The sequence below is a fragment of the Nyctereutes procyonoides genome, unplaced genomic scaffold (assembly GCF_905146905.1).
Source record: "Nyctereutes procyonoides isolate TBG_1078 unplaced genomic scaffold, NYPRO_anot_genome, whole genome shotgun sequence".
Classification (NCBI taxonomy): domain Eukaryota; kingdom Metazoa; phylum Chordata; class Mammalia; order Carnivora; family Canidae; genus Nyctereutes; species Nyctereutes procyonoides.
In genome coordinates, this window is record NW_026575129.1 from 5845829 (window position 1) to 5872475 (window position 26647).

The 26647-nt window shown below is 40.5% G+C and overlaps 1 protein-coding gene across 2 annotated transcripts in view; it reads right to left on the minus strand.

Annotated features, from left to right (window-relative positions):
- SSBP2 (single stranded DNA binding protein 2) overlaps positions 1–25567 on the minus strand; it is a 283441-nt gene extending 257874 nt beyond the window's left edge. For both annotated transcript variants that reach the window (XM_055342209.1, XM_055342208.1), the window contains exon 1: positions 25444–25567. In XM_055342209.1, coding sequence (XP_055198184.1) covers positions 25444–25505 — 62 coding nt within the window. In that variant the 5' untranslated portion in view covers positions 25506–25567. The remainder of the gene's footprint in view (positions 1–25443) is intronic.
- Between the last annotated feature and the right edge of the window lie 1080 nt (positions 25568–26647).

Sequence of the window (26647 nt, forward strand, 5' to 3'; positions counted from 1 at the left end):
ATATAAAATAAAGCTGAGGGAGAAACCTATATTTATAAGGCTGGGGTAATTATATATATATATATAGTTTTATTTATATGTAAATATATAAATAAAAATTATATAAATATATTTTAAAAATAAATATAAATAAAAATATAAAAATATTTTAAAATATAAATATATAAATATCAAGGGCCAACTATGTGCCAAGTGACTAAGGACTCAATAGTAAATGAGACAAACATGGTCTCTGCACTCATGGAGTTTAGTCTACTAATCATTTATTAATTTTACTGTCTTATAGGGCAGAGAATTAGGCAAGGATCAGATCACTCAGAGTTCTATATGCCACAATAAAAAGTTTGAGTTTTGTTCTAAATGTAATGAGTGATATGACCAGACAGATAGTTTTTTTTTTAAAGAGAGAAAACACATGCACGCGCAATGAGTGGGGAGGGGCAAAGAGAGAGGGAAAATCAGAATCTGAAGTAGGCTCTATGCTTAGCTGGGAGTCCAAGGCAGGGCTCACTCTCACGACTTTGAGATCATGACCTGAGCCGAAAAGAGTCAGAGGCCTAACCAACTGAGTCACCCAGGTGGCCTAAGATAGATAATTTTAATGCACCAAGTATAGGCGCGCCTGGGTGGTGCAGTCCTTTAAGTGTCCAACTCTTGGTTTCACCTCAGGGTCATGATCTCAGGGTCCTGATCTTAGGGTCCTGAAATCTAGCACTACATGGGTCTCCACTCCCAATACGCTTGAGATTCTCTCTCTCCCTTTGCCTCTCCCCACTCTCCTCCCTGTTTCTCTCTCTCTCTCTCTCTCTCTCTCTCAAAACAAATCTTTTTTAAAAAATAAATGCACCAAGTATATCAGGAATTGTAGACTTTTTTATTATTTTGTGGAGTTAATATTGATTAATTTGACTGAGAGCTTCCACCCCCCCCCCCAAACAAAAGCAGCAGCAACAATGATACACAGCAATGATTTTCAGTTTTGTTAAATGGAGTAGCACTTTTTTTAATGAAACATTTCTAATACTTCATTATATACAAACTAATAATAGAGCCACTTTAAGACAGCCTGATTTCATACTTTGTCACCTCTTTCAGTTCTTTTGGAGAAAGCGTATGAAAACAAGACTATAGAATTAAGAACACTGGCCTAGAAATCAGAAGATTCCAGTCCTAGTCCTAATGATGACTTTACAGCAAAGTAATCTTGTGCAAGCCAATTGAAGTCCTCAGTCTTAATCTCTTCATTAAAATGGAGACAAATCTGCTATATTTACGTGTCACCACAATAGTAGTGTGGATCAAAAGTGATAACGTTGAAGGGGGAGAATTACCATCAACTGGACTGTTAACTAAAAACTACATATTTTTATTGCTTTTGAAATAAACAAATTCTCTTTGCTGGACTCATGTCCAAATCATATTGAAATATTAAGGCCCCCAACTATGAATTAACTTTTGAAATTGGCCAAACCAATTTAGAAATTGGTAACTGTGGGGGCAGCTGGGTGCCTCAGTCTGTGGAGCATATGAATGTTGATCTTAGGGTTGTGAGTTCAGGCTCCATGTTAGGTGTAAAGATTATTTAATAAAATCTTTTTAAAAACATGAAAATTGATAGGTGTGGCATTAATTGGAAACCATACATGTATGGAATCCTACTACATTTGAGGTCCTATACAATGTAATAACCAATTGCAAAGAATAACTGAATTTGGTGCTTAATGGAAAATGGTGTTTATCTTTTAAGTACTTAGTGAGAGTTTTAAAAAAGTCAATGTGGGCAGCCTGGGTGGCTCAGTGGTTTAGCACCACCTTCAGCCCAGGGCCTGATCCTGGAGACCTGGGATCAGGTCCCGCATCGGGCTCCCTGCATGGACCCTGCTTCTCCCTCTGCCTGTGTCTCTGCCTCTCTCTCTCTGAGGCACCTGGGTGGCTCAGTCGGTTAAACATCTGCCTAAACTCAGGTCATGATCCCAGGATCCTGAGACTGAAAACCAAATTGGGCTCCCTGCTTAGCAATGAGTCTGTTTCTCCCTCTCCCTCTGCCCTCTAACTGCTTGAGTTCTTTCTCTCAAATAAATAAATAAAATCTTTTTTTAACAATTAGAAGAAAAAATAAAATAAATTGTACATAGCCAAAAACATATGTAACTCTAAGTCTGCAAGCTTACTTGAGTTTTATCTCTATTGAAAACTGTACTTCTCATTCAGTGACAAACTGAAATACACTTATTCCCTGGTACCATAATTCTGATTTATATCTCATCTTTTAACTTTATATCATCCACTAGATTTCTTAAAGAAATACAATCTTCTGATAGTAAAGAAAAAAACTAAACTTTTTATTGCTTAGTCCAAAACTAAGTAGAAACCCAGTTTCCTCTTAAGTGTAAAATTTCATTTGGATGACAAACAAAAATAATGAACATTTTACATCATGTTATTCCTCACTGAAAGTTTATTTAATAAGTAAACCAAAAGAAAATCACTTCTAAATAGAATTTTTTATGTAGTTAAAAAAATACATAACATAAAATTTGCCTTCTTAACGTTAACTGTACAATTCATTAGTGTTAAGTATATTCACATTGTGGTGAAACATCTCCAGAACTTTTTCATCTAGTAAAACTGAAATTCTAGATCTATTTAAAAACAAATGTTTGATGGAAAGAACAATGTTCAAATACAGATTCTACAAATACTCAAATGTATGACCTTAAGTTTCTAACTGCTAGCCTCAGAGTCTTTGTCGATAAATTAGAGTTAACATCTACTTCATTAGGACTGTAAGATGATGATGAACTCACTAGTTTAATGTCCTATGCTCCTTAGGTCATTCAAACATGTTAAAATCTATTAAGAAATTATACATTAACCCTTTATCATTTTTAGATGATCACAGATTAAGTAATGACCGATATTTTCATGGAGTAGAATTATTACCTTCAAGTTATCACAACAATCCATGTGACTGTGAAACCAAATGAATCTTTGGCAATATCCTATGGAAAAGTATCTTCACTAATGCCAAATAAGGGAGAAAGATTTCCTGGCTGCCTTAATAAGCTTCAGGCAGAAATGCTTATCCATTTCAAGTGTTCCAGTAACCGTTCCAGTAAAGAACTTTAAAAAATAGAAAGCCAATTACCTTATCCAAATAGAGTTCAAGTAATGTGATTTTTTTTCAATTTCCAGGTTTTTTAAACACCTTTTCCAAATTTTAAAACATTTATTTTATTCATCCATATTTTCTAAAATTGTTACTTTTTATCTTTTAAATTAAAAAAAGAGATTGATAATATTGGGCCAATCATTTAGAATTAGTATTTTAAGTTTTGAGAATTGGTGTATCTATGTATCTATGTAACTGTCTATTTATTTTGACCACAAGTATAGAGGGTCAAGTTAATAATACCACTCAGTTCATGGCACGTATTGTCTTTGGTTCACATTTATAGAAGAGACCATCATCCAAGTTAGAATATACCCTTTACCTTCCCTTAAAAACAATGAACCTCTGATTTGTAGATTCCTTGGGAGGGATCCATACATAAAACTTTGCTTCCCTCCTCCCCATTGGTTCTTTGTAACTTGAAAAGGTAATAAGATAAAACCCAAAATGGAACTCTCTTGTATGATAACATTAACTTAAATGAAATATGAAAATTTCTAAGTCCATTTCAATTATCATGTCACAACGAAACTCTGCTGTTTTAACACTGCAATCCCCTGGACCACTGGATTTCAAGGCTTTAAAACTGGCTTCAAAAGATGGTCTTTGATTTGCTCTCATGTCAAATCAAGGCTATCCCTGATATCATCCACTTGTGAATTGGAAATTCTTAAGGGTAATCCTTAAAAAGCTACATCAGAAGTAGAAAAACATAATCAGAACCATAATATAAATTTATTTCAGAACTAAAACATGCAAAAATCAATGACACATTATGCTAAACCATCTGGCTCTTCAATGTTTTTTTTTTCTTAATTCTTTTTTCTCAGTTTCTAAATATGAAAACTAGGGGCGCCTGGGTGGCTCAGTTGGTTAAGCGTTTGCCTTTAGCTCAGGTCATGATCCCAGGGTCCTGGAATAGAGCCCCTGATGGGGCTTCCTGCTCAGCAGGGATCCTGCTTCTCCCTCTCCCTCTGGTCCTCCTCCCTGCTTGTGCTCTCTCTTGCACTCTCTCTCAAATAAGTAAAATACCTTAAAAAAAATTTGTTATTAAAAATAAATTTAAAAATAAAGATGAAAACTATAACTCCTTTTTTTTTTTTACAAAATATGGTAGTAATCCATGACTCACAGCATGTATAAATATAACATAAACATGCATTAAAAAATTATTGGCCTTCATTGGAACAAAGTTATAATAATTTACAGTCTGGAATCTAACACATGCAATAATTACTGATGCCAGTGCACTCTGTAAATTTACTCTCTAATGATGTTTTTAATGTTTTTAAATAAAATTCTTTTGATTTTACATGTCCAGTTTCCTATCAAAACTATATCAATATTAAATGGAATCTCTCAAACTTAATTTTTTAACTAATCTCTGTATCATAAGCTACCAGAAGAAAGACAACTTGCTTGTTTTTCCTGTTTTGTTGCTTTTTATAAGAACTTCCCTTTTTACAGGTACAATAAATTACATATGCAAATAAATAAAAGCAAAACAAGCACTATGAATGCTGCTCTTATATGTGGCATAAAGCTTTGCAGCCTGGCCACTCTGAATGATTCACATAGAAGAAAAAGAAACTCTGACTACAGGTAAAATTGAGTTTTATGCAGATGCACCTATTACTAAAATAAAGTATATTATGCCCTTTTTAGTAAATATTTAAAAAGAAAAAAAAGGCACCTCCCCAGCCCAGTCAGCTGTTTTAGTAGCCTGGTACATTGCTAGTAAGTTACTTATTCTAATTTTAGACAATTAGGCAACAGCACATTGGAGAAACATTCAACTTCTGCCTTCAGTAAAGTTAAGGGACACCTGGATGGCTAAGTGGTTAAGCATCTGCCTTCCACACAGGTCACAATCCCAAAGTCCTGGGATGGAGTCCCGTATCAGGCTCCCTGCAGGGAGCCTGCTTCTCCCTCTCTGCCCATGTCTCTGCTTCTCTCTGTCTCTCATGAATAAATAAATAAAATACTTTTTTTTTAAGTTAAATAAATAATTTTCTCATCACTGAAAGGAAAGAGGTCTTAGAAAGTAATTCTAAATTTTAAGACCCTCCAATTTGGATAATTTCAAGATTTAAGTTTCTAAAATACTCTAATAAACTTGCTAATATTATAGCCTTCTTGGTCAAGCAAAATAAATATGTCCAGAATCTCTCAATAATAAATGAGCTCTTATTGAGCTCATTTTAATGTCAATGAACAAGATAAAATACTATCAAACAGCAAAATAAAATACTATCAGTTATCAACAGAAAAAAATATATATGAACACCTCAACAATCTCAGGACTCCACTGAATGAGATAAAAAACTTGGAAGTCAGCCAGAGAAGAGAACTAGTCATATGGTAGTGAACAAACATATAGGGAATATAAAGGGCTCCCATGACTTTCAGACATCAGAAAAATGAGTCTTTGTCATAGTAAATTATGATTATAGGGATTCCCATCAATATATTGATAGCTGGCCACAATGAGATACCACCTCACACCTGTGAGAATGGTGAAAATTAACAAGATGGGAAACAACAAATGTTGAAGAGGATGTGGAGAAAGAGGAACCCTCTTGCACTGTTGGTCGGAATGTGAACTGGTGCAGCCACTCTAGAAAACAGTGTGGAGATTCCTCAGAGTTAAAAATAGACCTGCCCTACGACCCAGCAACTGCCCTGCTGGGGATTTACCCCAAAGATACAGATGCAGTGAAACGGCAGGACACCTGCACCCCAATGTTTAAAGCAGCAACATCCATAACAGCCAAACTGTGGAAGGAGCCTCGGTGTCCATCGAAAGATGAATGGATAAAGAAGACGTGGTCTATGTATGGAACAGAATATTCCTCAGCCATCAGAAAGGATGAACACCCACCATTTGCTTCGATATGGATGGAACTAGAGGGTATTATGCTGAGTTAAATAAGTCAATTGGAGAAGGACATTCTATGGTTCCATTCATTCGGGGAATATAAAAAATAGCGAAAGGAATTATAGGGGAAAGGAGGGGAACTGAGTGGGAAATATCAGAGAGGAAGACAGAACATGAGAGACTCCTAACTCTGGGAAACGAACAAGGGGCAGTGGAAGGGGAGGTGGGCGGGGGAATGGCGTGACTGGGTGACAGGCACTGAGGGGGGCACTTGATGGGATGAGTGAGCACTGGGTGTTATGCTTTACTTTGGCAAATTGAACTCCAATAAAAAATATAGCAAAAAAAATATATCAATAACTGGAAGAGAGGGTCAGAAACCCCCAATTCAGTCCCACACAAGTGGTAATTCATTTAAAACTGAAGTATTCTCACTGATAAGCTACATACTTCACATAATACGAACTTATTATAATCTAACTAAAATAAACTATTTTATTTAAAATAAAACAAGTCAAAAATTGTCCTTTATAGTCCTCGAACTTTGCTGACAGATCTTCTATGTTAGGAAATCTAAGAAATTATTAACCCTTGATTTTATTGATTCCTTTCTTCTTTCTATATAACTCATCTTGATCTGACCAAATGTCACAATTAGACAGCATTTGCTAATAGGAATATAACTTAGGAAACTGAAAGATCTCCCAAAACCTGTAACAGTGGCTATTTTTGTCAGAATAGGGCTTTGAATACTAAATGGTACTTATTTCAATTAGTTAAATTTCCACACATTTAAAAAGATAAATTATTCTCTGCAACTACAGAGACCATCAGAAATGTACACATTGCATTACAGACACCTATTCACTTAGAGTACATGGACAAAAGGATGATATTTTCTGATTAGAATTGGTAATTAACACTTTATCTTACTTGAACTAAAGCTACTTAACTGAGTTGGTACGTAATTTGGAAAAGCAACATCCATGTGTAACCATTTTCTTTACCTTTATAATTTCGTCAACGCATGGATAAAAAGATCAATGTTTGTGTATTATTTCCATATTAACAGTAAGAAAAAATGTGATAAAATAGACAACATAGCAAAGTATCTCAAAGGCCTGATAAACCTAAAATAAAGAGATTTAGCTTGCTTTTTTGTTTAGTTTAAGTATCTCCCTTCCCCACCCTTTAGTTAAGTATCTCCCTTCCCCACCATAATCTAAATGACAGCAGGTACTATATAAATCCATAAGTAACTCTTACACATTCCAAAGTTCCTATCCTTGCCAAGAAGACAAGCAAAACAGATAAGAAGTATATCCAAACATAAATTCTTATTACACACCATATAGACAACCAACCAGCAAGGTAAATGGATATATTACAAAGCCTCATGAATTTAATTAATTTTTCTATATTTAATAAGCATTTATAAAGAAAACATTTAAACATGGTATGCTACACTCTTAAACCAGGACAATCATTGCCTCTCCAATCAATAACTGATTATTTTATAATTCATATCAAGACCATTGCCCTTATTGGAAGTTTTTTCAAGCAAATGCCACTTTATTCAAATTCCCACAAGAAAAATCAAATTGATCTGCATATACACTTCACTGTTGATTTTACATGAATGTAAGCATGCTAAAATAATGATCAAACTAAAGTACTTAAGCATTCTGCTTAGAACAGCAACGACTGTAAACTTTAATTTATCTCATGCTGGATGTTGCAAATTTTATTAAATATATACTGATATTAAATATATACTGACAAAACTTAATTTATTGTGTCTTCTAACCATACAACAAAAACCCCACCCTAATCTTGTTAGTTACATTTCAAAGCTCTAATAAAACACTGAGATTTATGTAAAAGGCAGTTATGCTATTAATGATATATTACATATGACTTATTCCAACTCAAAAATTTTTAATTCAAATATAATTCTAAATAATTAAGTAATAATAAATATGGAATTAGTATTTTAGAAATAATTCACAACATACTTTATAAAGGTCCCTGTTGACAGTGCAAAAGTGTCACAAATTTTATTATAAACTGTTAACAAAAATGGAACATCAATAATAAACCATACTTGGGATGCCTGGGTGGCTCAGCAGTTGAGCATCTGCCCTGGGCTCAGGGCATGGTCCCAGGATCGGCAATCGAGTCCCACATCGGGCTCCCTGCATGGAGCCTGCTTCTCCCTCTGCCTGTGTCTCTGCCTCTCTCTCTCTCTCTCTTTCTCTCTGTCTCTCATGAATAAATAAATAAAATCTTTAAAAAATAATAATTAACCATACATTATATGATTTCTATATGCCCATTTTCTTTCCTGAGCTTAAGCTTGTCCTTTAACAAATAATATATCTTTCAATCTATTTGTGCTTTATTATACCTGAGTAAGATGGAATTGACATTTTTTTTAACATCTCAGATGACTTATTTCCTGTTTTCACAAATAGCAGAGAGTAAAGTCTGTTCATGTCACTTCCTTGCTTAAAACCTTACAGTGGGGGTGCCTGGGTGGTTCAGCTGGTTGATTATCTAACTCTTGGTTTTGGCTCAAGTCATGATCTCAGGGTTATGAGATCCCAGCATCAGGTCCCACACTAACGAGTCTGCTTGGGACTCTCTCCCTCTCTTTTTGTCCCTCCCCCTGCATGTACTTTCTCTCTCTCTCAAATAAATAAATCTTAAAAAAAAAAATAAACAAACCTTACAGTGAGCGCCAAATAGCCTCAGGGTAACTTCAGAATTGTTAGCCTGGCTTTCGGAAACTAGCTTTAGCTTACCTCTGTAGTTTCTACCACTCCTCCAAATTCACCCCTCCCCCAAACACACACACACACACACACACACACACACACACACACACACACACCTTAAGCACTACTGAAACATTTTTTCTAGGAAACCTCTTTACAAGATGACAGAACTAAACAGTGTTCCCCAACTAACACCCCTATATACACAAAATTCCCCAGTAAAGTATAGCCTCCTCAAGTTGGTTTTCTCTCTGCTTCCTTTCTCAAGTGAGGCTGTCCATATTTGATGTCTCCACCTTCTTGCCTTATACTCAACTCCTCAAAATACTGCATGTTAGCTTAGATCTACTCCACTGAAACTGTTCTCTGTAAGTTCATAGATGGTTTCTTATTCTAAAAACTCAAGCCGGGATCCCTGGGTGGCGCAGCGGTTTGGCGCCTGCCTTTGGCCCAGGGCGCGATCCTGGAGACCCGGGATCGAGTCCCACATCGGGCTCCCGGTGCATGGAGCCTGCTTCTTCCTCTGCCTATGTCTCTGCCTCTCTCTCTCTCTCTCTCTCTCTCTCTCTCTCTCTCTCTCTCTCTGTGACTAGCATAAATAAATAAAAATTAAAAAAAATAAAAATAAAAACTCAAGCCCTGTTTAACCTCTCCATTCATTCTACTATATCTGGCATAGTAATTTAGGCCTCCATTTGCAAAAGTCTCTTTCCTTGCCTTCTGTGACTGATGCCAACCCTTGTGAGTTTCCCTCATGTCTTTCTAGTGTTCCTTTTCTGTCTCAATCTCAAATTCCTCTTCCACTTGTCCCTTAAATATTTCCTAAATTTCCATCTTTGGTCTCTTCACACTTTCTCCTAGACATTCCCATGAAAAATAACTTCATTCCCATTTCATGGCTTCGAGTACTCCATCTCTAGGTCTGAATGGCCCTTCAAACTGAACATACCATTTTCTTCCTTACATCTCCTATATGCTCTTCCTCCTGTAGTTCCTCCAAGGCTAAGAATGACACTTCTATCCATAAATACAGCCATCTTAAAAATCCTAATATTTTCGGGGTGCCTGAGTGGCTCAGTGGTTGAACGTCTGCCTTTAGCTCAGGTCATGATCCCGGGGTCCTGGGATCCAGCCTCATATCGGGCTCCCCACAGGGAGCCCGCTTCTCCCTCTGCCTGTGTCTCCGGCTCTCTCTGTGTCTCTGATGAATATATAAATAAAATCTTAAAAAAAAAAAACCTAGTATTTTCACATTTAAGCCATCAAGTCCTATGTATTCTAAATCATAAGACATCTACTGGACTGCCAGTAGGGTAGAAATGATGTATTATTATCATAGCTGAGTTATTACAATAGCTTCCTAACATTTCTGTCTCCCCTTTTACCCCGCCCTCTGTGTAACTTCCAGAATGATTCTTCTAAAATGTACCTCAGATGATGTCACTTTTTTTGCTTAAAACTATTCCAGGTCAAGCTGTCATTCAAGGTCATTCTTGAAACAGTTCCTGTTTAACTTGCCAGACATATATATCTGGCAGCACATCCCAGACCTATCCTACAATACATCCAGTCATACCAATGATACCAATGTTCTTGTAATTCACCAAATTTAGAGTACTCCTTAATACTTTCCTGTCTCTGTACATGTTGCTTTCTCTCCCTAGAATACTCTTTACCTTCTGCCCCCTTCCAATCCAAATTTGGCTAATGCTTATTTCTTGTTTAATAAACATCCTCTTGGAAGTTATCTCCTGAGAAAATCATAGCTCTACACTGGATTCATGCCCTTCTGCAGAACTCTCATTACCTTCTGTATAGCCATTATCGCGCCTGTTGCCCAGTGAAGTCATCAACTGACAGCGAATTCCCTCATGTGTAAACAACAATAAAAAAACTGGACCAATAGTGCATTCCCTCTGGATAGTGAACTCCTGGTGGGCAGAGACTGCATGGTTACTCAGGTCTGACACAAGAGAGCTCAGTGCAGTATAACAGAGAGAAAGATGTACTTAACACTTCTCAAATGAACAAAGGAAGGAGGAGACAGCACAAAGCTGAAGGAATATTACTCCCCCACCTCATGAAATGTATACAAATTTATACTATCATAAAATGCTTAAGTGGGTTTTGAAAATTAATGTTAAGCGGTATTTTGACAAAACCCAACTTTTTTCAAAGTTCCATTTTCTCAAGCCATTCTATGTGAAAGAAAGAAAGAAAGAAAGAAAGAAAGAAAGAAAGAAAGAAGAAAGAAAGAAAGAAAGAAAGAAAGAAGAGAAAAAAAAGAAGAAAAGAAAAAAAAAGAAAAGAAAACTGCTTCACAAATGTATAAAAATTAAAATTGTCCTGAATATTCTTCATTGGTCCTGCCAGACCTACTCTACCTTTTCTGCCCCACGTGATCTGGGAGGCTATATCTAAAGAGTATCTCATCTCCCTTGCCATCTGGCTTCCAGTTGGGCTACAGCTGGGCTCCACAAAAAGAAGGCATCAGTTGATCAGAGGGCAGGAAAGAGGGAAGATCTCCCCGCCAGGCCTCCAGCCTCTGATTTCAGCGGGTGTGACAAAGGCTATGGCCCTCTTGGTAAAATCACAGGTCCAGGAGAGCAGCCTTTCTGCAATGACCATAGCACTCACCAGATTCTGGTTAACTCCTCTCCCCTTTCCACTTCGGAACTAAGAAGGGTAAGGCTTCCCTTGCTGCTAATTCCTGGGGTGTCCCTCCATCCCAAGTTGGTTTTAATTTTAAACATAACTGCACTAAACTCTCCCCAGTTCTCCTTCGAAGGAACTAACTTACTGGGGATCTGACTAGTACAAACACAGAAACATTAGTCAACTAGTAGTATTTTTGGCAGTGCTTGCTATGAGTTCTCTTGCTAACACTGTACCCATCTTACAGAAAAGAAAAGCATCAGCACCCTTTAATGTTTAGTAAAAACCTGCCAACACCCAAATCTTTTTGCCCTGAATTTATAAATCCAACTCACTTACAAAGTTGACCCAGTACCATTTTGAATTCAAATAGATTAGTAAGTCATTTCCTAAGATGAATTCCTACCTGAAAAGTATTCCCAATACATACACACGTACATATTTGGGTGTGTGTGCATGGAATGTATTTGACGGTAAGACTTCACTCAGATTTTTCCATTACAGTATTTCTAAATGAAAAAAAAAAAATAACTGTATCAGTGTCAGTTTAATTCATGGTTAAAAAAATGTTTATCGAAACACCTTTAATAGCTTCCTAACAATTGCTATTGCTTAAATGCACTGAATAAAATGTAATCATCACATAATTTTAATCCAATTATAAATGACAAATAGCTCACGATACTGTGAAAAAAATGAAACAAAGGAATTGTTTCTATTTTTTTCTAATAGTCTGTACTATAGAAATGTGCTACAATACTACAGTACTAGACTCAGTATGGTTGTACTATTGCTCCTGGAGCACATGGAACTTTCCAGATGCCCTAGTCCAAAAACAAACAAAAAACCAACAGGCCATATGCTGGTTGGAAGAGACTCATAATTAGAGGAGGAAGTTTTTTTCAAGACATTGCATATTCCTCATCTGTTTATTTCTGACTCTAAAATTTACTAAGGAAAGCAACTTAGGCCAGAGTACTTCACCTCTAAAACAAACAAACAAACAAACAAACAAACAAACGGAGACACAACTTTATCTAAAATTATAACCTGGGCTCCTAACTGGCATCTTCCTCTCTGACAAGCATTACATTTAAGCTGTTAAATCTCAGACAGACATCAGATCAGCTAAAGAATTTGGAGCTACTTGTGGAACACTTTTGGTAGCTATATAATTCTGCCCACCTTTTTAGCAGGTGTAAAATGCTTTCCTTAATCTTTTTCCTTAGTGCCTCTCTTTTCTACTGCCTCCCACCCCAACTAAAAATGGTGGATACACGTAAAGAAAACTATCCAAGCATTCCCCTCCCACTCACCACTCTCACAACTTCCGTTATTTTTTCTCCAGATTAAGCAATGAAACACTCAGGCAAAATGGTTAAAATGGGCAATGAAGTAAGAAACCTGAGTTTGAATCCAGCCTATGCAACCTACTATGGCCTTGGACAAAGTATACAACTTCATTGAAACTCAGTTTCCTCCTATGCAAAATGAGGATTATATCTACTTAATGAAGTTGCTGGAGGGATTAAGCAAGAAGAAAGCCAAACACACAAAGACAAATACTGCTTGGTTCCACTCATACATGGTACCTAGAATAGTCAAATTCATGTGACAAAAAATAGAATGGTGGTTGCCAGAGGCTGGGGGGAAGAGGAAATAGGGAGTTATTTAATGGGTATGAAGTTTCAGTTTAGAATGATAAAAATGTTCTCGAGATGGATGGTGGTGATGGTTGCAAAACAATGTCAAGGTACTTAATGCCTATTTAAATGTACACCTAGGGGCGCCTGGGTGGCTCAGTGGTGGAGCATCTGCTTCTACCTTAAGCTCAGGGCGGGATCCAGGGGTCCAGAGTCCTGCATCAGGCTCCCCCAAGGGGAGTCTGCTTCTCCCTCTGCCTATGTCTCTGCCTCTCTCTCTAGGTCTCTCATGAATAAATGAATAAATAAATAATATTTTTAAAAAATAAAATAAAATGTACACCTAAAAATCATTAAAATGGCAAATTTTTTCATATATATGTTATCACGATAAAAAAAGAAAAAAAAAGAGAAGAGTCTATCATTAATCCATATCAAAGGACTTTCCCTTCCTTAGAGGGAGGTACAAAAGGGAAAAAAAAAAAAAAATCAAAAAAACCTTTCCTTTCCGTATTGCTGTTTCAGCACTGCAAACTGAAGCTAACCGGCAAAGGAAGAGAGAAGAGTTCATTGATCAAAGAGCCTAAACCTTCACAAATTAAAAATTCAAACTACTCTAAATCCCAAACTAATTAATTTATATAAAACAAAAACATAAAGATTTCAAACAAATACCAGATTTTATTTATAATGTAGCATTTTTTTGGAGTTGTATTTGTGTAAGATTAAGATTGTGTTTAACTGGGGCGCCTTGGTGGTTCAGTTGTTGAGCAGCCAATTCTTGTTTCGGCTGGGGTCATGATCTTGGGGTCCTGGGATAGAGCCCCACGTGGGGCTCTGCACTCTCTTGGCAGTCTAATCTAGGATTCCCACTCTCCCTCTGTCCCTTCGCATCCCTAAGATTCATGCAGGCACATGCGTGCTCTCTCTCTAAAACAAAATAAGGAAGTCTTTAAAGGAAAAAAAAAGAAAGATTGTGTTTAACTCACAATATAATATTTTTCACTTAACCAAAGTATTGACATAAACTGTAAACCAATATCTAATCCGTGATTCTCTGTTGAATCAAATCCATACACAAGCCTTCATAAAATATATATGAACCTCTTATTTTTTATTTTTTTTTTGAGAGAGAGAAAGGGAGTGGGGAAGGACGGGAAGAGAGAATCTTAGGTAGGCTCCATACCCCAATCTCTCATTTTAAATGAGGCAGCTATAGTATAATTAAAGATACATTGACCCTGGAACCCACACAATCTAACTACGGCTCAGTTCTGTCACATATTATCTCTATCATCCTAGCTGGGTAAGTCAATTTCCACCTAAAAATCTCAATAGGCAATGACAATTATCACCTATCTCAATTATGAGATTTAAGTAATACAAGGTACATTTAAATACCTTGAAACTATAAAATATACTTCTGTTCATATTATTAAATTTGTTGAGACACAAAGGAGATTTTCCATCCAAAATTCATATTAAAAATATACACATGGGGAGCCTGGGTGACTCAGTCAGTTAAGCAACAAACTCTTAACTTCAGGTCAGGTCATAGTCTCAGGGTCGTGGGATCCAGCCCTGCATCAGGCTCTGTGCTCAGTGTGGACTCTGCTTGAGATTCTCTCTCTCTCCCTTTGCCCCTCCCCCAGCACTCACACACAGGTATGCACTCTCTCTAAAATAAATTTTATTCATTTATTTTTTTATTTTTTAAGACTTTTTAAATTTGTTCATGAGAGACACACAGAAAAAGAGGTAGAAACAAAGGCAGAGGCAGAAGCAGGCTCCCCAAGGGGAGCCCGATGCGGGACTCAATCCCTGAAATCCGGGATCACACTCTGAACTGAATGCAGATGCCCAACCACTGAGCCACCCAGGCACCCCTCTAAAATAAATTTTAGGGGATCCCTGGGTGGCGCAGCGGTTTGGCGCCTGCCTTTGGCCCAGGGCGTGATCCTGGAGACCCGGGATCGAGTCCCACATCGGGCTCCCGGTGCATGGAGCCTGCTTCTCCCTCTGCCTGTGTCTCTGCCTCTCTCTCTCTCTCTGTGACTATCATAAATTAAAAAATTAAAAAAAAAATAAAATAAAATAAAATAAATTTTAAAACATATATATTTAAAAATATACATGCATTTCTGAGTAATATGACTAGGTAATCACCTATAGTCCTAAAATTTACAAAATGACCACTAAATGCCCACATTATAGAAAACTCTTCTTTAAAATGTGTGGGAAATATCAGAAAGGGAGACAGAACATAAAGACTCCTAACTCTGGGAAACGAACTAGGGGTGGTGGAAGGGGAGGAGGGCAGGGGGTGGGGGTGAATGGGTGACGGGCACTGAGGGGGACACTTGACAGGATGAGCACTGGGTGTTATTCTGTATGTTGGTAAATTGAACACCAATAAAAATTAATTTATTAAAAAAAAAGAAAACTCTTCTTTAGAAATTACATAGTAATTAATCCTCAATAATATCAAAACATTGAGGAGAAAATAAACTAGGTGTAGGGATTTTATGTTGCAATATATTTATAATAGGTTACATCCTTAATTCATTTATTCCACAAATATCTAATCAGAATTCCACACACTACAAAGGAGTGGAATACAATGGAGAAGATGATGCCACAGTTCTTGTCCTCAAGGAGATTCCAATCTAACTGGGAGATAAGGCATTAAACAAAACATTATCAAATAATTCATTAATTTATGACATATTTGAAAAGAAAAAGGAAAGATTGCAATAAGAGCACAGAATAAGGGTGTCTAGGGATGCCTGGATGGCTCAGCGGTTTAGTTCTGCTTTCTGTTCAGGGCGTGATCCTGGAGTTCAGGGATCGAGTCCCACATCTGGCTCCCTGAGGGGAGCCTGCTTCCTCTCCCTCTGCCTATGTCTCTGCCTCTCTCTGCCTCTCATGAATAAATAAATAAAATCTTAAAAACAAAATAAGGGAGTCTAATCCAACCTGGGAAATTTATGAGAAATAATTACATCAGTTGTATCATATCATCCTTTGTCAATACAACAGGTTTTAAGTGTTCAACAAATCTTAGCTATTTCTATCAATGTTATTATAAAAGCCATATGCTCTAATGTCCTTATTGGAACAAGTGCATCCTTGGGGTTCAGGAAATGACAGTCAATCTTATTACCTAGGAAACCCAGATAAACTAGACCCACCACTCAATTCCTCAGTTAAAAAACAAAACCAAGCTCCGGGAGTAAGCTAGAACCAGTGACTGGTTGTATTCTATTAAGGTAGGGTCCTTATCCCAAATTTGACTCATATTTTATATATCCTTGAGTAATTATGCTGATGCTAACGCTAACAGGTTTCCTCAATTATAGTTGAGACCTGTCTGAAATGCTCTAACCCCAAATCTTCTCATGACTGATACTTTAAATATTAGTCAGGATTCTGCCTAAATGTTTCCTTCTCCAAGAACCTTTCCCTGACCACCCAGTCTAATACAGCCTCTCAGTCACTCTCTATATTACCCTATTTTACTACTACTTTTTTTTTAAGTACTTACGACTATCTGAAATTGCCTACTGTATTTATTTACTTATTTATTGTTACATGTTTTTCCTTCAAACTTGAAAGTAAATCCCATGAAAGAAGCAGACCCATTGTATTCTCTCCATATCCTCAAGATACATCTTCCTTAAAAAAAAAAAAAAAAAAAATACATCTTCCTTGCCAAAGATCTTCAGTTTCGTTCAGGCAGCTCGGGTACAAGGGAGCAAGGTTTCCAATCCAGAGGATGAAGATGACTGACTTAGGCCAATTATGGTAATCCCATTACCTTTGCCAGTAATTGGTTTAGGATAGGGAATTTTACAATTCTCTTCAATAAGGCATAAGAAGATATCTGCTAATCAACTTCAAGAAAAGGTTTTCCTCCCTGATTAATGAGACACGAAAAGGAAAAGCCTTGCCCTTCCTCCTGCATTTGACTTGGTTGTATGAGGAAGTGATACTGGGAATATAATATGTTGATGAGAGAGAAACCACGAGGAATGGCACAGAATCGGAGCTTGAACCCTGATATTCCTGAGTGACTGAATCAACTCTGAAACTATCTCTTCCAGACATCCTGCTGTGTGAGATTTATTTTTAAGCACTGATCAATTAAACCATTTTCTATCTCCTGTCTTAATATCTGCCGCCAAAAGCATGATAAACTCTTAAGCCTCTGTTTCTTCTGTAACATTAACAAAAGATGGCACCTAAGGTCTAGTGAATTCTTGAAGGGATTAAATGGGAGCAATGCAAGTAATGGATCAAACACAAACAAAATACTCAAATGACAATTAATAGTAAAGAATAACTTTATTTTTTTAATTTTTATTTATTTATGATAGTCACAGAGAGAGAGAGGCAGAGACATAGGCAGAGGGAGAAGCAGGCTCCATGCACCAGGAGCCCGACGTGGGATTCGATCCCGGGTCTCCAGGATCGCGCCCTGGGCCAAAGGCAGGCGCTAAACTGCTGCACCACCCAGGGATCCCAAGAATAACTTTCTATGACAAAACTCCACAAACTCTTTTATGAAGTATTTAGGATTTTCTTATTTTACAGAAAACATTTATTTTAATTCTATTTAAATAAAATCATTTTCACTTGAACAATTCATTTACCTAGCTTTCTTCTATCAATAAAGTAGCTTTAGTTCTTTCTCAGGTTTGAATAGGTAAATAAAAGGAGAATCAAGCCAAAAATCAGATCACTAAAGAAAAAGAACCATATAGGGGTGCTGGGTGGCTCTATCGGTTAAGTATCTGCCTTTGGCCCTGGTCAGGATCCTGAGATCAAGCCCTGCAACAGGATCCCTGCTCAGAGTGGAGTCTGCTTTTCTCTCTCTGTCCCTCTCCCTGCCCATGATCCCTCTCCTTCCCTTTCTCTCTCTCTCAAATAAATAAAATCTTAAAAAGAAAGAAATAAAGAAAAAGAACCATATTAGTTTCAGGCAAGAGTCTGTTCTTAACATCAACTCCTCTTAACTTACATGGACAGAGCCACATATAAATTTTCATCTACTATTCTTACCTTCACAAGTATTTCATCAGCGTTTTAATATGGTTTAGATTATACCAATTAATAATTAAACTATATTAGTTATTAAAGCTATATCATATTTACAATTACAAAAAAAATCTTTAAAAATAGGAAAGAAAATAAAGGGTTATACTTCAATCTCTACTATTTTTTCTGTGAACTATTTGTATGATATGCCACAAAGCAAAATTAATACAGAAGATCAAAAATAGAATATAGTCAGGTCACTGGTTCTAGCTTACTCCAAGCTGAACTGTGATTTGAAATGTTAACGATGGCTCATTACTACTGGAAAGATGTTTTGGGTCCTACATGAAATAGAATCATCAAAATTCTTTTTTTTTAAAGATTTATTTATGTATTTATTTATCATAGAAAGAGAGAGAGAGAGAGAGAGAGAGGCAGAGACACAGGAGGAGGGAGAAGCAGGCTCCATGCCGGGAGCCAGGATCGTGCCCTGGGCCAAAGGCAGGCGCCAAACCGCTGAGCCACCCAGGGATCCCCGAATCATCAAAATTCTTAAAGTAAAATGTCAAGGTAGTTTCATCATTACTAAAAAGTGACAGCAACTTAAGTTACTCTTTTAAAGATGAACAAGAAGTGAGTGTTAGTTCTTTCATTGCATCGAACTGTCCAGGTGCTTCTGAGTCCAAATACATTTTTAGTTCTGTCAATATTACAGTAACATTATTAGCTCCACTTTCCAAAAATCTTTAACTATTAACCTACTCTGACAAAAATTACCAGTTACCCATTATGACCAAACAAATTTATTTGGGCAGCCTGTAGGGCTATTAAAAGTCACCTGGAAAAACTCTGTTATTCCCTAGGTGGACCATTTTTCCACCTGTTTTTCAATGTCCTCACAGAGTGAATAAGTTATACAGTTTGGGGAAGAATAGAACAGCCTCTACTATTTCTCTAATATTACTGAAAACGAGCAGGACATAAATTTTGGTGAACCATTCTTTGGATCGTTTATGGTAGAATATATGGGGTTTTGGTATAATTGTCAAGTAACTTGCACAGTCCTAGTCATATTAAGCTATATACATACACTAACAAAACTTTACACGAGTAGATGTTAAATAGGCAAAATATATACAAAATCAGATAAGCAAAGTTTAAAATCTAAATATAAGTACTTATTTCTTATTCCAAACTCTCTTCAGATATTAACAAATACATCTTATTCTATTGCTCCAATGCTATTTTAAGACCTTCCCTAGGGAAACAATATGTTGTTAATAAGATTAATATTTTAGCACATTTACAGAGGCTCACATATTACATACAAACCAACAATATGTCTCCGGTATGCAAACGTTTCATATCATTCCCATACCAATGCCAAAGCAAATGTACACACAATAGAGAACATCTCTACATACTCCAAAATAAAATGTAATTATCTTCAACACGTATTTTTAAGTTATGCAGTCCAAGAAGTATTATCATGTCGTCTAAGTCCAGGGCATTAATTCTCAATCCTATACCCCAACATTAATGTAACAGCTGTAATCTCTCTAGAAGAAGATTCTAAATTCAAAATTATTATTTCCCAAATTTTACTTTTAACTCTAAACTGTTAGGTTGAAATGTTAATAAACTGCAACCTGGGTATTTCAACCCCTGCCCACAGTGTATGTTTTAATTTTAAAATAATTCTATTGGGACACCTGGGTGGTTCAGTGGTCGATGTCTCCCTTCAGGTCAGGGCATGATCCTGGAGTCCTCGGATCGAGTCCTGCATGGGGCTCCCTGCTCAGTGGGGTGCCTGCTTCTCCCTCTGCCTGTGTCTCTGCCTCTCTCTCTGTGTCTCTCATGAATAAATAAGTAAAGTCTTAAAAAATAATAATAATTCTATTTTCTAGTAATAACTGAAGATGTGACATACATTTGGTCCTCTACTACAGAGAGACTAAAATCTAATGATATTTTTTTTTTCTAATGACATTTTCATCCTGATTTGATTTTATGTAGCAAACTACCTCTAAAGCCTGGAAATAAACCTTTCATTTTTTCTTTCACAGCACTGAAAAAATACATTACAGTATTAATACCATTTCTAAGAGCTGAAAATAAATCACTGGATAAACAACACTAAAATTTAACTCTCAATATCTTACATTTTTCTCTAGACTTGTTCCTTCAAAAAAGTTGGATTTTAGATTCTTCTACAATAATGGAAGAGAGACAAATCAATAGAAAAACTCTCATAGGTAAGATGACATTTTAGATACATGTTATTTCGTATTTTGAAGGAAACATCCTGGGGATAGGGAAGGGTAGAGTCAATTTAATACAGAAAATTTCATTCCCAAAAAAGCACTCCTTCACTAGTTTTAGAAATCTTGATTTAACGGTTAACTGCCCAATCAATCAAGTTTCTTTTTTAAAAGATTTTATTTATTTATTCATGAGAGACACAGAGAGAGAGGCAGAGACATAAGCAGAGGGAGAAGCAGGCTCCCCAAGGGGAGCATGATGAAGGACTGGATCCTGATCCCCAGACTCTGGATCATGACCTGAGCCAAAGGCAGACTCTCAACCAAAGCCACCCAGGCGTCCCCCAATCAATCAAGTTTCTAAAGAGATTTGCATTACTTCATTTGTCTTAACTTTACTTCCTTCACAAACGAAGGAAGAAAAAAATTTTATAATTTCTTTAGGTGAGTGACAATAATAAAAACAGGGAATAAGGTGATGCTGGCAGATACCAATCCCTACAATCGCTCTATTATATGGAGTAGTATTTAAATGTTCATTAGACTTACCCATTTAAAAATGAGCATATGGTATCTGTTTCTTGGTATACTCAAGTAAAAGATTCATAACTGAAAAACCAAAGTTACTTTCAGAGACCCAGGTAAGACGCATACTTTGATTTCTCGAGTTTCTCACAAGTTTACTTAATATGATGTCACTGTTTGGTATGTGTATCTTATGTCTAACTTTTCTTTATAGAAGATTCCTATTTCTGTGCTATTACATAATTTTAAAAGATGCCGTTAGTTTAATTTATTTACAGGTGCCGGTTATTCTTTCTGTGGCAATGTGGGACACTGAACGGATTAAACTCAAGCAACGTTTCATATAGTAATCGTTCACAGCTACAATGTCTAATTTCAAAACTTAAGTGGTCAAACAAAATTCCAGAAGAAAAAATCTGAAGAAACAAGCATTCTTCATTATTTTAGGCTTCTTTCACTCCTAACAGGTCCACGCATTGCCCACACCACACACAGACCTGCAATCTGTCAAACTGAAAGGTGTAAGCATCAAGGTGCACCACAAGTTGAGAATTCCTGTGTGATCAAATCTTTAAAGTCTGTTATACCTGATTATGTAATACTGCTCCCTAAACCTGTAGCATCCTACCCTAGATCAGGAAAGCAACCTGGTATACTGAAAAAATATATCTTTCAGCTTTAACTACAAGTTCTAAAGGTAGAGAAATCATTTTTGGAAATCTAGCTAGCAAGGTGTCCCTGGGTAAGTTATTTAACTAGTCTGAGTTTTAGTTAGTTTTAGTTTTCTTATTTCTTTAATGGAGAAAAAAATTACTATGTTGCAGAATTATTGGGAGAATTATAGAAAATATACATAAAATGCTGAACACAGCGACTGACATATAGAATGAGAAATAAATAATAATTACTGTTTTGTTGCCATTGGCTGTTTTTGAAATACAACTAAGCTAGATAATGTGGGACTCAAACTTCCAAAGTCCTTATTTTGGAGATTTGGGGGGAAAAAAATCCACACTGAAAAGAAATTCCTTTGAGTCTAACATCTTCATTTATTTATTTGGTGCTTTCAATATTTGAAGGCATTATCCTTAATGTCAGGGACACTTAAGAGAGGAAATTAAAAGTATCATCCCTTGCCCTCAAAAAACTTACATTTTAGAGGAAGCTAGACATTAAACAAGCAATTACATAGTTACTTAATTATAATTGTGATCAGTGTTACAAAGAAAACCTGCTAAAGGGGGAAAATGACCTAACAGAATCAGAATTTATATTTCTATGTAAACATCCCACCTCCCACCGAGGGGTTTCAATCACTCCTTCTATAATTAAAACTAATCTAACTCTTTGTAGAGACTTGATTCCTCTGGTCTTTAATGCAACAAAACAGGGGTGCCCGGGTGGCTCAGTCAGTTAAGTGTTCAACTCTTCATTTCAGCTCAGGTCGTGATCTCAGGGTCATCGGAGGGAGCCCAAGCATTGGGCTCTGAGCCGGGCGTGAAGCCTGTTTAAGAGTCTTTCCCCCCTCTCCCTCTGCCCCTCCTCCCCACCCCTCTCTCTTAAAAAGAAAAAAAAAAATTAAAACAACAAAATAAGCAATTAACCTTTGGCCATTTTTATATTCAGAACTGTGTATTGAAACTATAGCTACTGGATAAAACCTACAAATTAATTTCAAGTATTCTTCACAGTAAATTCTTAGTGAAACAGAAAGCAGAAACATAATAACATAGGTAAGCACTTGTCAGCTCTCAGCCATGAACTCATTAGAAAACACATTTCCTGATAGATTATAAACCAGTATTTTCATACGCATGCCATTATTCATAACTCAATTTTTCAGAATGTTTTTATTAAAATAAAATATTTACAACTTTAATACTGAAAAACAAGTTATTTCTGTGATTTTTAAGATCAGAAAAATTCTAACCTTCTTACTAAAAGGAGAATTCTTTGCTCAAGTACCTTTTAAAATGTGCCACCTTAAATTTTCTTCTTCTTTTTTTAAAATCTGGTAACATCTACTTTAAAGATAACTTCAAAATTCCTATCTTCGGAAGTTAGCACACTGTTGTAGAATAGTGCCATTAAAGTCCCAAGTGAACAATAAAGGGGAACACTGAGTGATCAACTCTCCCATCAAAATGAAACTAAGTTTATTCTATAAAATGGAATCTACCTCAATGTTTGTCTTAGATTCAAACAACATTCACCCAGAAACTGATGTAACAACAATTAACCCAGAACGACTGTCAATTCCCCAAAAGTGGCCTCTTCATCTATATTTAGTTCATAAGGCAAACTAGTCCAGGATTCCCACTGCCAATTATAATGAATGGAAGAAATATATTTAAATCAAATAGCACCATCTAGCAGAACCCTCACCACTTTGCTTTCAAGAGGAGATATCACTTGGTGTTCGGTTTGGTAGACTGGACAGCATAAGTGGCAGTTATTTGTTTTCAAGACAGGATCACATAATCAGGCTAGAAAGGACCACAGACCCAACACATTCTCATTATCATCTTCAGATTAAAAAAAAAAAAATTTTTTTTCTTACAAAGTTACCAGGATACAGACTAGATCCAACCATTCCTGGGAGTGTAACCAAAATCCAAACAAAATTACTCTGATTCTCAAATTGCAGCAACCGCCTCCAAATGCCTGAATACATTTCAATCCCTTCACTCTCGGTGATAGGAAATCCCAATACTCTGTAATAATTAAAACATCTTTTCACCTTATCAGGTGGGTTATGCAGCCAAATGATTAATGCACATAAACTGAGCTGTTATTTCAAAACTTCAGTTCTAGTAACTGCTATTTCTTCATCAGGCTATCTTGCTTGTCTTTTGTATATTTCACAGCCCATCAACTAGTTCCTAAGCGTAGCTCCTCGGAAAAAAACCAAACCAAACCAAACCAGCATCTCTCCGTTACATTTGTTTGTTTTGCTCCAGCAAGGCCTGCCACCCCTAAATCTTCTGGGAATCGTGTGTTGCTGCCAACACGAAGATTAGGAAATGTCCCCATCCCTAGGGCGCAAGAAACTTTCAGACGACTACCAAGTGCCTAAAAGCAGGAGGGAAACGCGCCTGTCGGAGTGTGTGGTTTTTATTTACGCAGCTATTTCCAAGCGCAAGGTAAGCAAAGTAGCTCCCGAGAGATGCTCTCACTTTCCCGCAGCGCGAACCCCTCGCGGAGGCGGGGCGGGGCGCGGGGCTTCAGCCTCGGGCCGGGGCGGGGGCCGGGGCGGGGGCGGCGGGGGCCGGGGCGGGGGCGGCGGGAACCCCGACCCGCGGCGCGCAGAGCCGGGCTCTTCCTCGGGGGGCACCGCCGCGGTTCGCTCTCGTTTTTAGTAACAACCCAATCCCCGTTACAAGTACGTGAGCACAGCAGCCAGCGGCCGCGCTTCGCAGCGCGCCGCGACCGCGGCAGCATCCCGGCCGGGAGGGCTCCGTCCCCGCCCGCCTCCCGGGGCCCCCAGCCGAGCCCACACCTGTGTCTGCCGCCCGCCCCCCCCCGCGGCCCCGGCCAGCCCTGCCCCCGCCCGCCGCCGCAGCGCCCGGACCCCCACGCCGCCGCCCCGCGGGGGCCCCCCGCCGTCCCCGCGGCCCCCGGCGTCTGCGAGGCACCAAGTCTCCAAAAAAGTTCTCGGGCCGCGGCGGAGAGTGGGGCGTGCCGGCCGGGGGCAGGAGCAGCGGCCCGCCCCGGCGCCTCCCGCCGCCCGCCCGCCCGCCCGCACGCTCGGCCTCCCCGGGAACCCGACCCGTCCCGGGCCCCCAAACTTCAGCGGCGCCGCCGGCGCCCACCAGCCCGCCCCGCGGGGCACCGGGCACCGCGGCCGCCGGCGGCCCCTCCGCGCGCGGACAGCCCGACGCCCGCACGCGCGTCTCCGCGCCCCGCGGGGCCCCGCTCGGCCGCTCCGCGCCCCGCTTCCGCCCGCCGCGCGCCCGGCACCGCCGCCCTCGCCTCGCCTCGCCTCGCCTCGCCTCGCCTCGCCCGCGATCCCGGCCGCGAAGCCCGGCGCCGCGCCGCTCCCGCCGCTCCCGCCGCCCGCCGCGCCCGCCGCGCCCGCCCTCCGGACGCCCCCGCCCCCGCCGCGAGCCCAGCTCCGCGCAGCTGCGCCCTCCCGCCCTCCCCGCCGCCCTGGGCGGCGCGCCGGGTCCCCGCAGCCCCGGACCCCGGCTCTAAAGTTACTTTGCGCGGAGGCGAGCCCGCGGGTTATTCCCCCGTCACCCAAACAAGTTTCCCTCCGCCGCAGCAGCGCCGCCCCCGCCCGCCCGCCCGCAGCCCCCCGCGGGCACCTCCCGCGAGGCAGCCGCTCCCCGCCCCGCGCGCCCCCAGCCTCGCGCACCCCTCCCCCTGCCGGCGCACCCCCGGCTCTCCCCGGGCCGAGAGCGTCTGGGTCTGCGTGTCTCCGAGAGTGTGCGAGTGCGTGCGTGTGTGTGCGCGCGTGTGCAGGCGGAGGTGGGTGAGAAGCGGAGACACTTACTTCTCCCGGGCCTGGCTGTCGGACGGGACGGCGCTGCTGTTACTCTTGCCTTTGCCGTACATGCTTGTGCCGAGAGCAGCTCCCACTGTCACGCACCTGTCAACCCATCACAGCCTCCCCGGGAACAGCCCCGTCCCCATGGCGACCCACGCAGCCACCCCCACCATTGGCCGCCCCACGCCGGAGCTCCGCCCCCTTCGCCCGGGCAACGCGCGAGACTGACAGCCCTCCCCTCCCTCCGGCCCGCCGGGCGCGCGGCGGCGGCTCCAGCCTAAGCGGCAGGCTCCTCCCTCCCTCCCTCCCGGGCGCCCTCCCTCCTTCCCGCTCCCTTCTCCTCCCTCCTCCCGCTCTCTTTCCCCCCTCCCCCTCCGAACCCCGGCGCAAGGGGGGAATTAGAAACTGCTCTAGAAGGATTTTAAACAACTGGCTGTTCCCTCCGCCGCCGCGCCTCCCCCCGCGCCGCCCGCGCTCGGCTCCTCACTGGAGAGAAGGCGCCGGGAGGAGGGGAAAGTGCGGCCTGGAGTCGCCGGGAGGAGCCGGCGGAGCTGGAGCCGCGGCGGCCCCAGACTTCGGGGCGCCCGGCGGCTGGGCGGGCAGACCTGCGGCCCCAGCCTTCGGGGGAGCCCCCGCCCGCCCCCGGCCCCGCGCCCCTGCTGCCTGCGACCCGCGCCCGTACCCTGGGGTGACCTCTGCCGCCCGCAGCCCTGCTCCCTGGGGTGTCGCCCCCCCGCCCCCGCCCTGCTCCCAGCGGCCCGGCTGGCGAGGGACGGTCGCGCGGGTCCCTCGACCTCGTGCGGGAGCCTCCCGGGCGCCTCGCCTTTCCTCCCGGGGAGGGCCTGGGCCCCGGCGCCGCGGGGGTGGCGTCGCCTCGCCCCGGGGGCGGCGCCCTGCCTCCCCGGGGGACACCCGGCCTCGGGCCTGCCTCGCCTCCCCCGGGGTGCGCCTCCTCCCGGGACGGCGGGCCCCGCAGCCCCGACCCCGGGGCACCGGCGCAGCACCCGCCGGCGCCGCAGGACAGGGCTCCAGGCATCCCCCCACCTGCTCTGCTTTTCCAGCCTTGCTCGGGCGATGCCCACTTTTGCCAACCTTCGAAGTGGAAAGGGCCACTAAAGGCCTTTAAAGACACCCCTGCCCTCGTCCATCGGAGTAGGCCCCAGCCCTCCTCCAAGGTGGGCAAAGTTGTGCCACAGCAGACAGGTTTGCC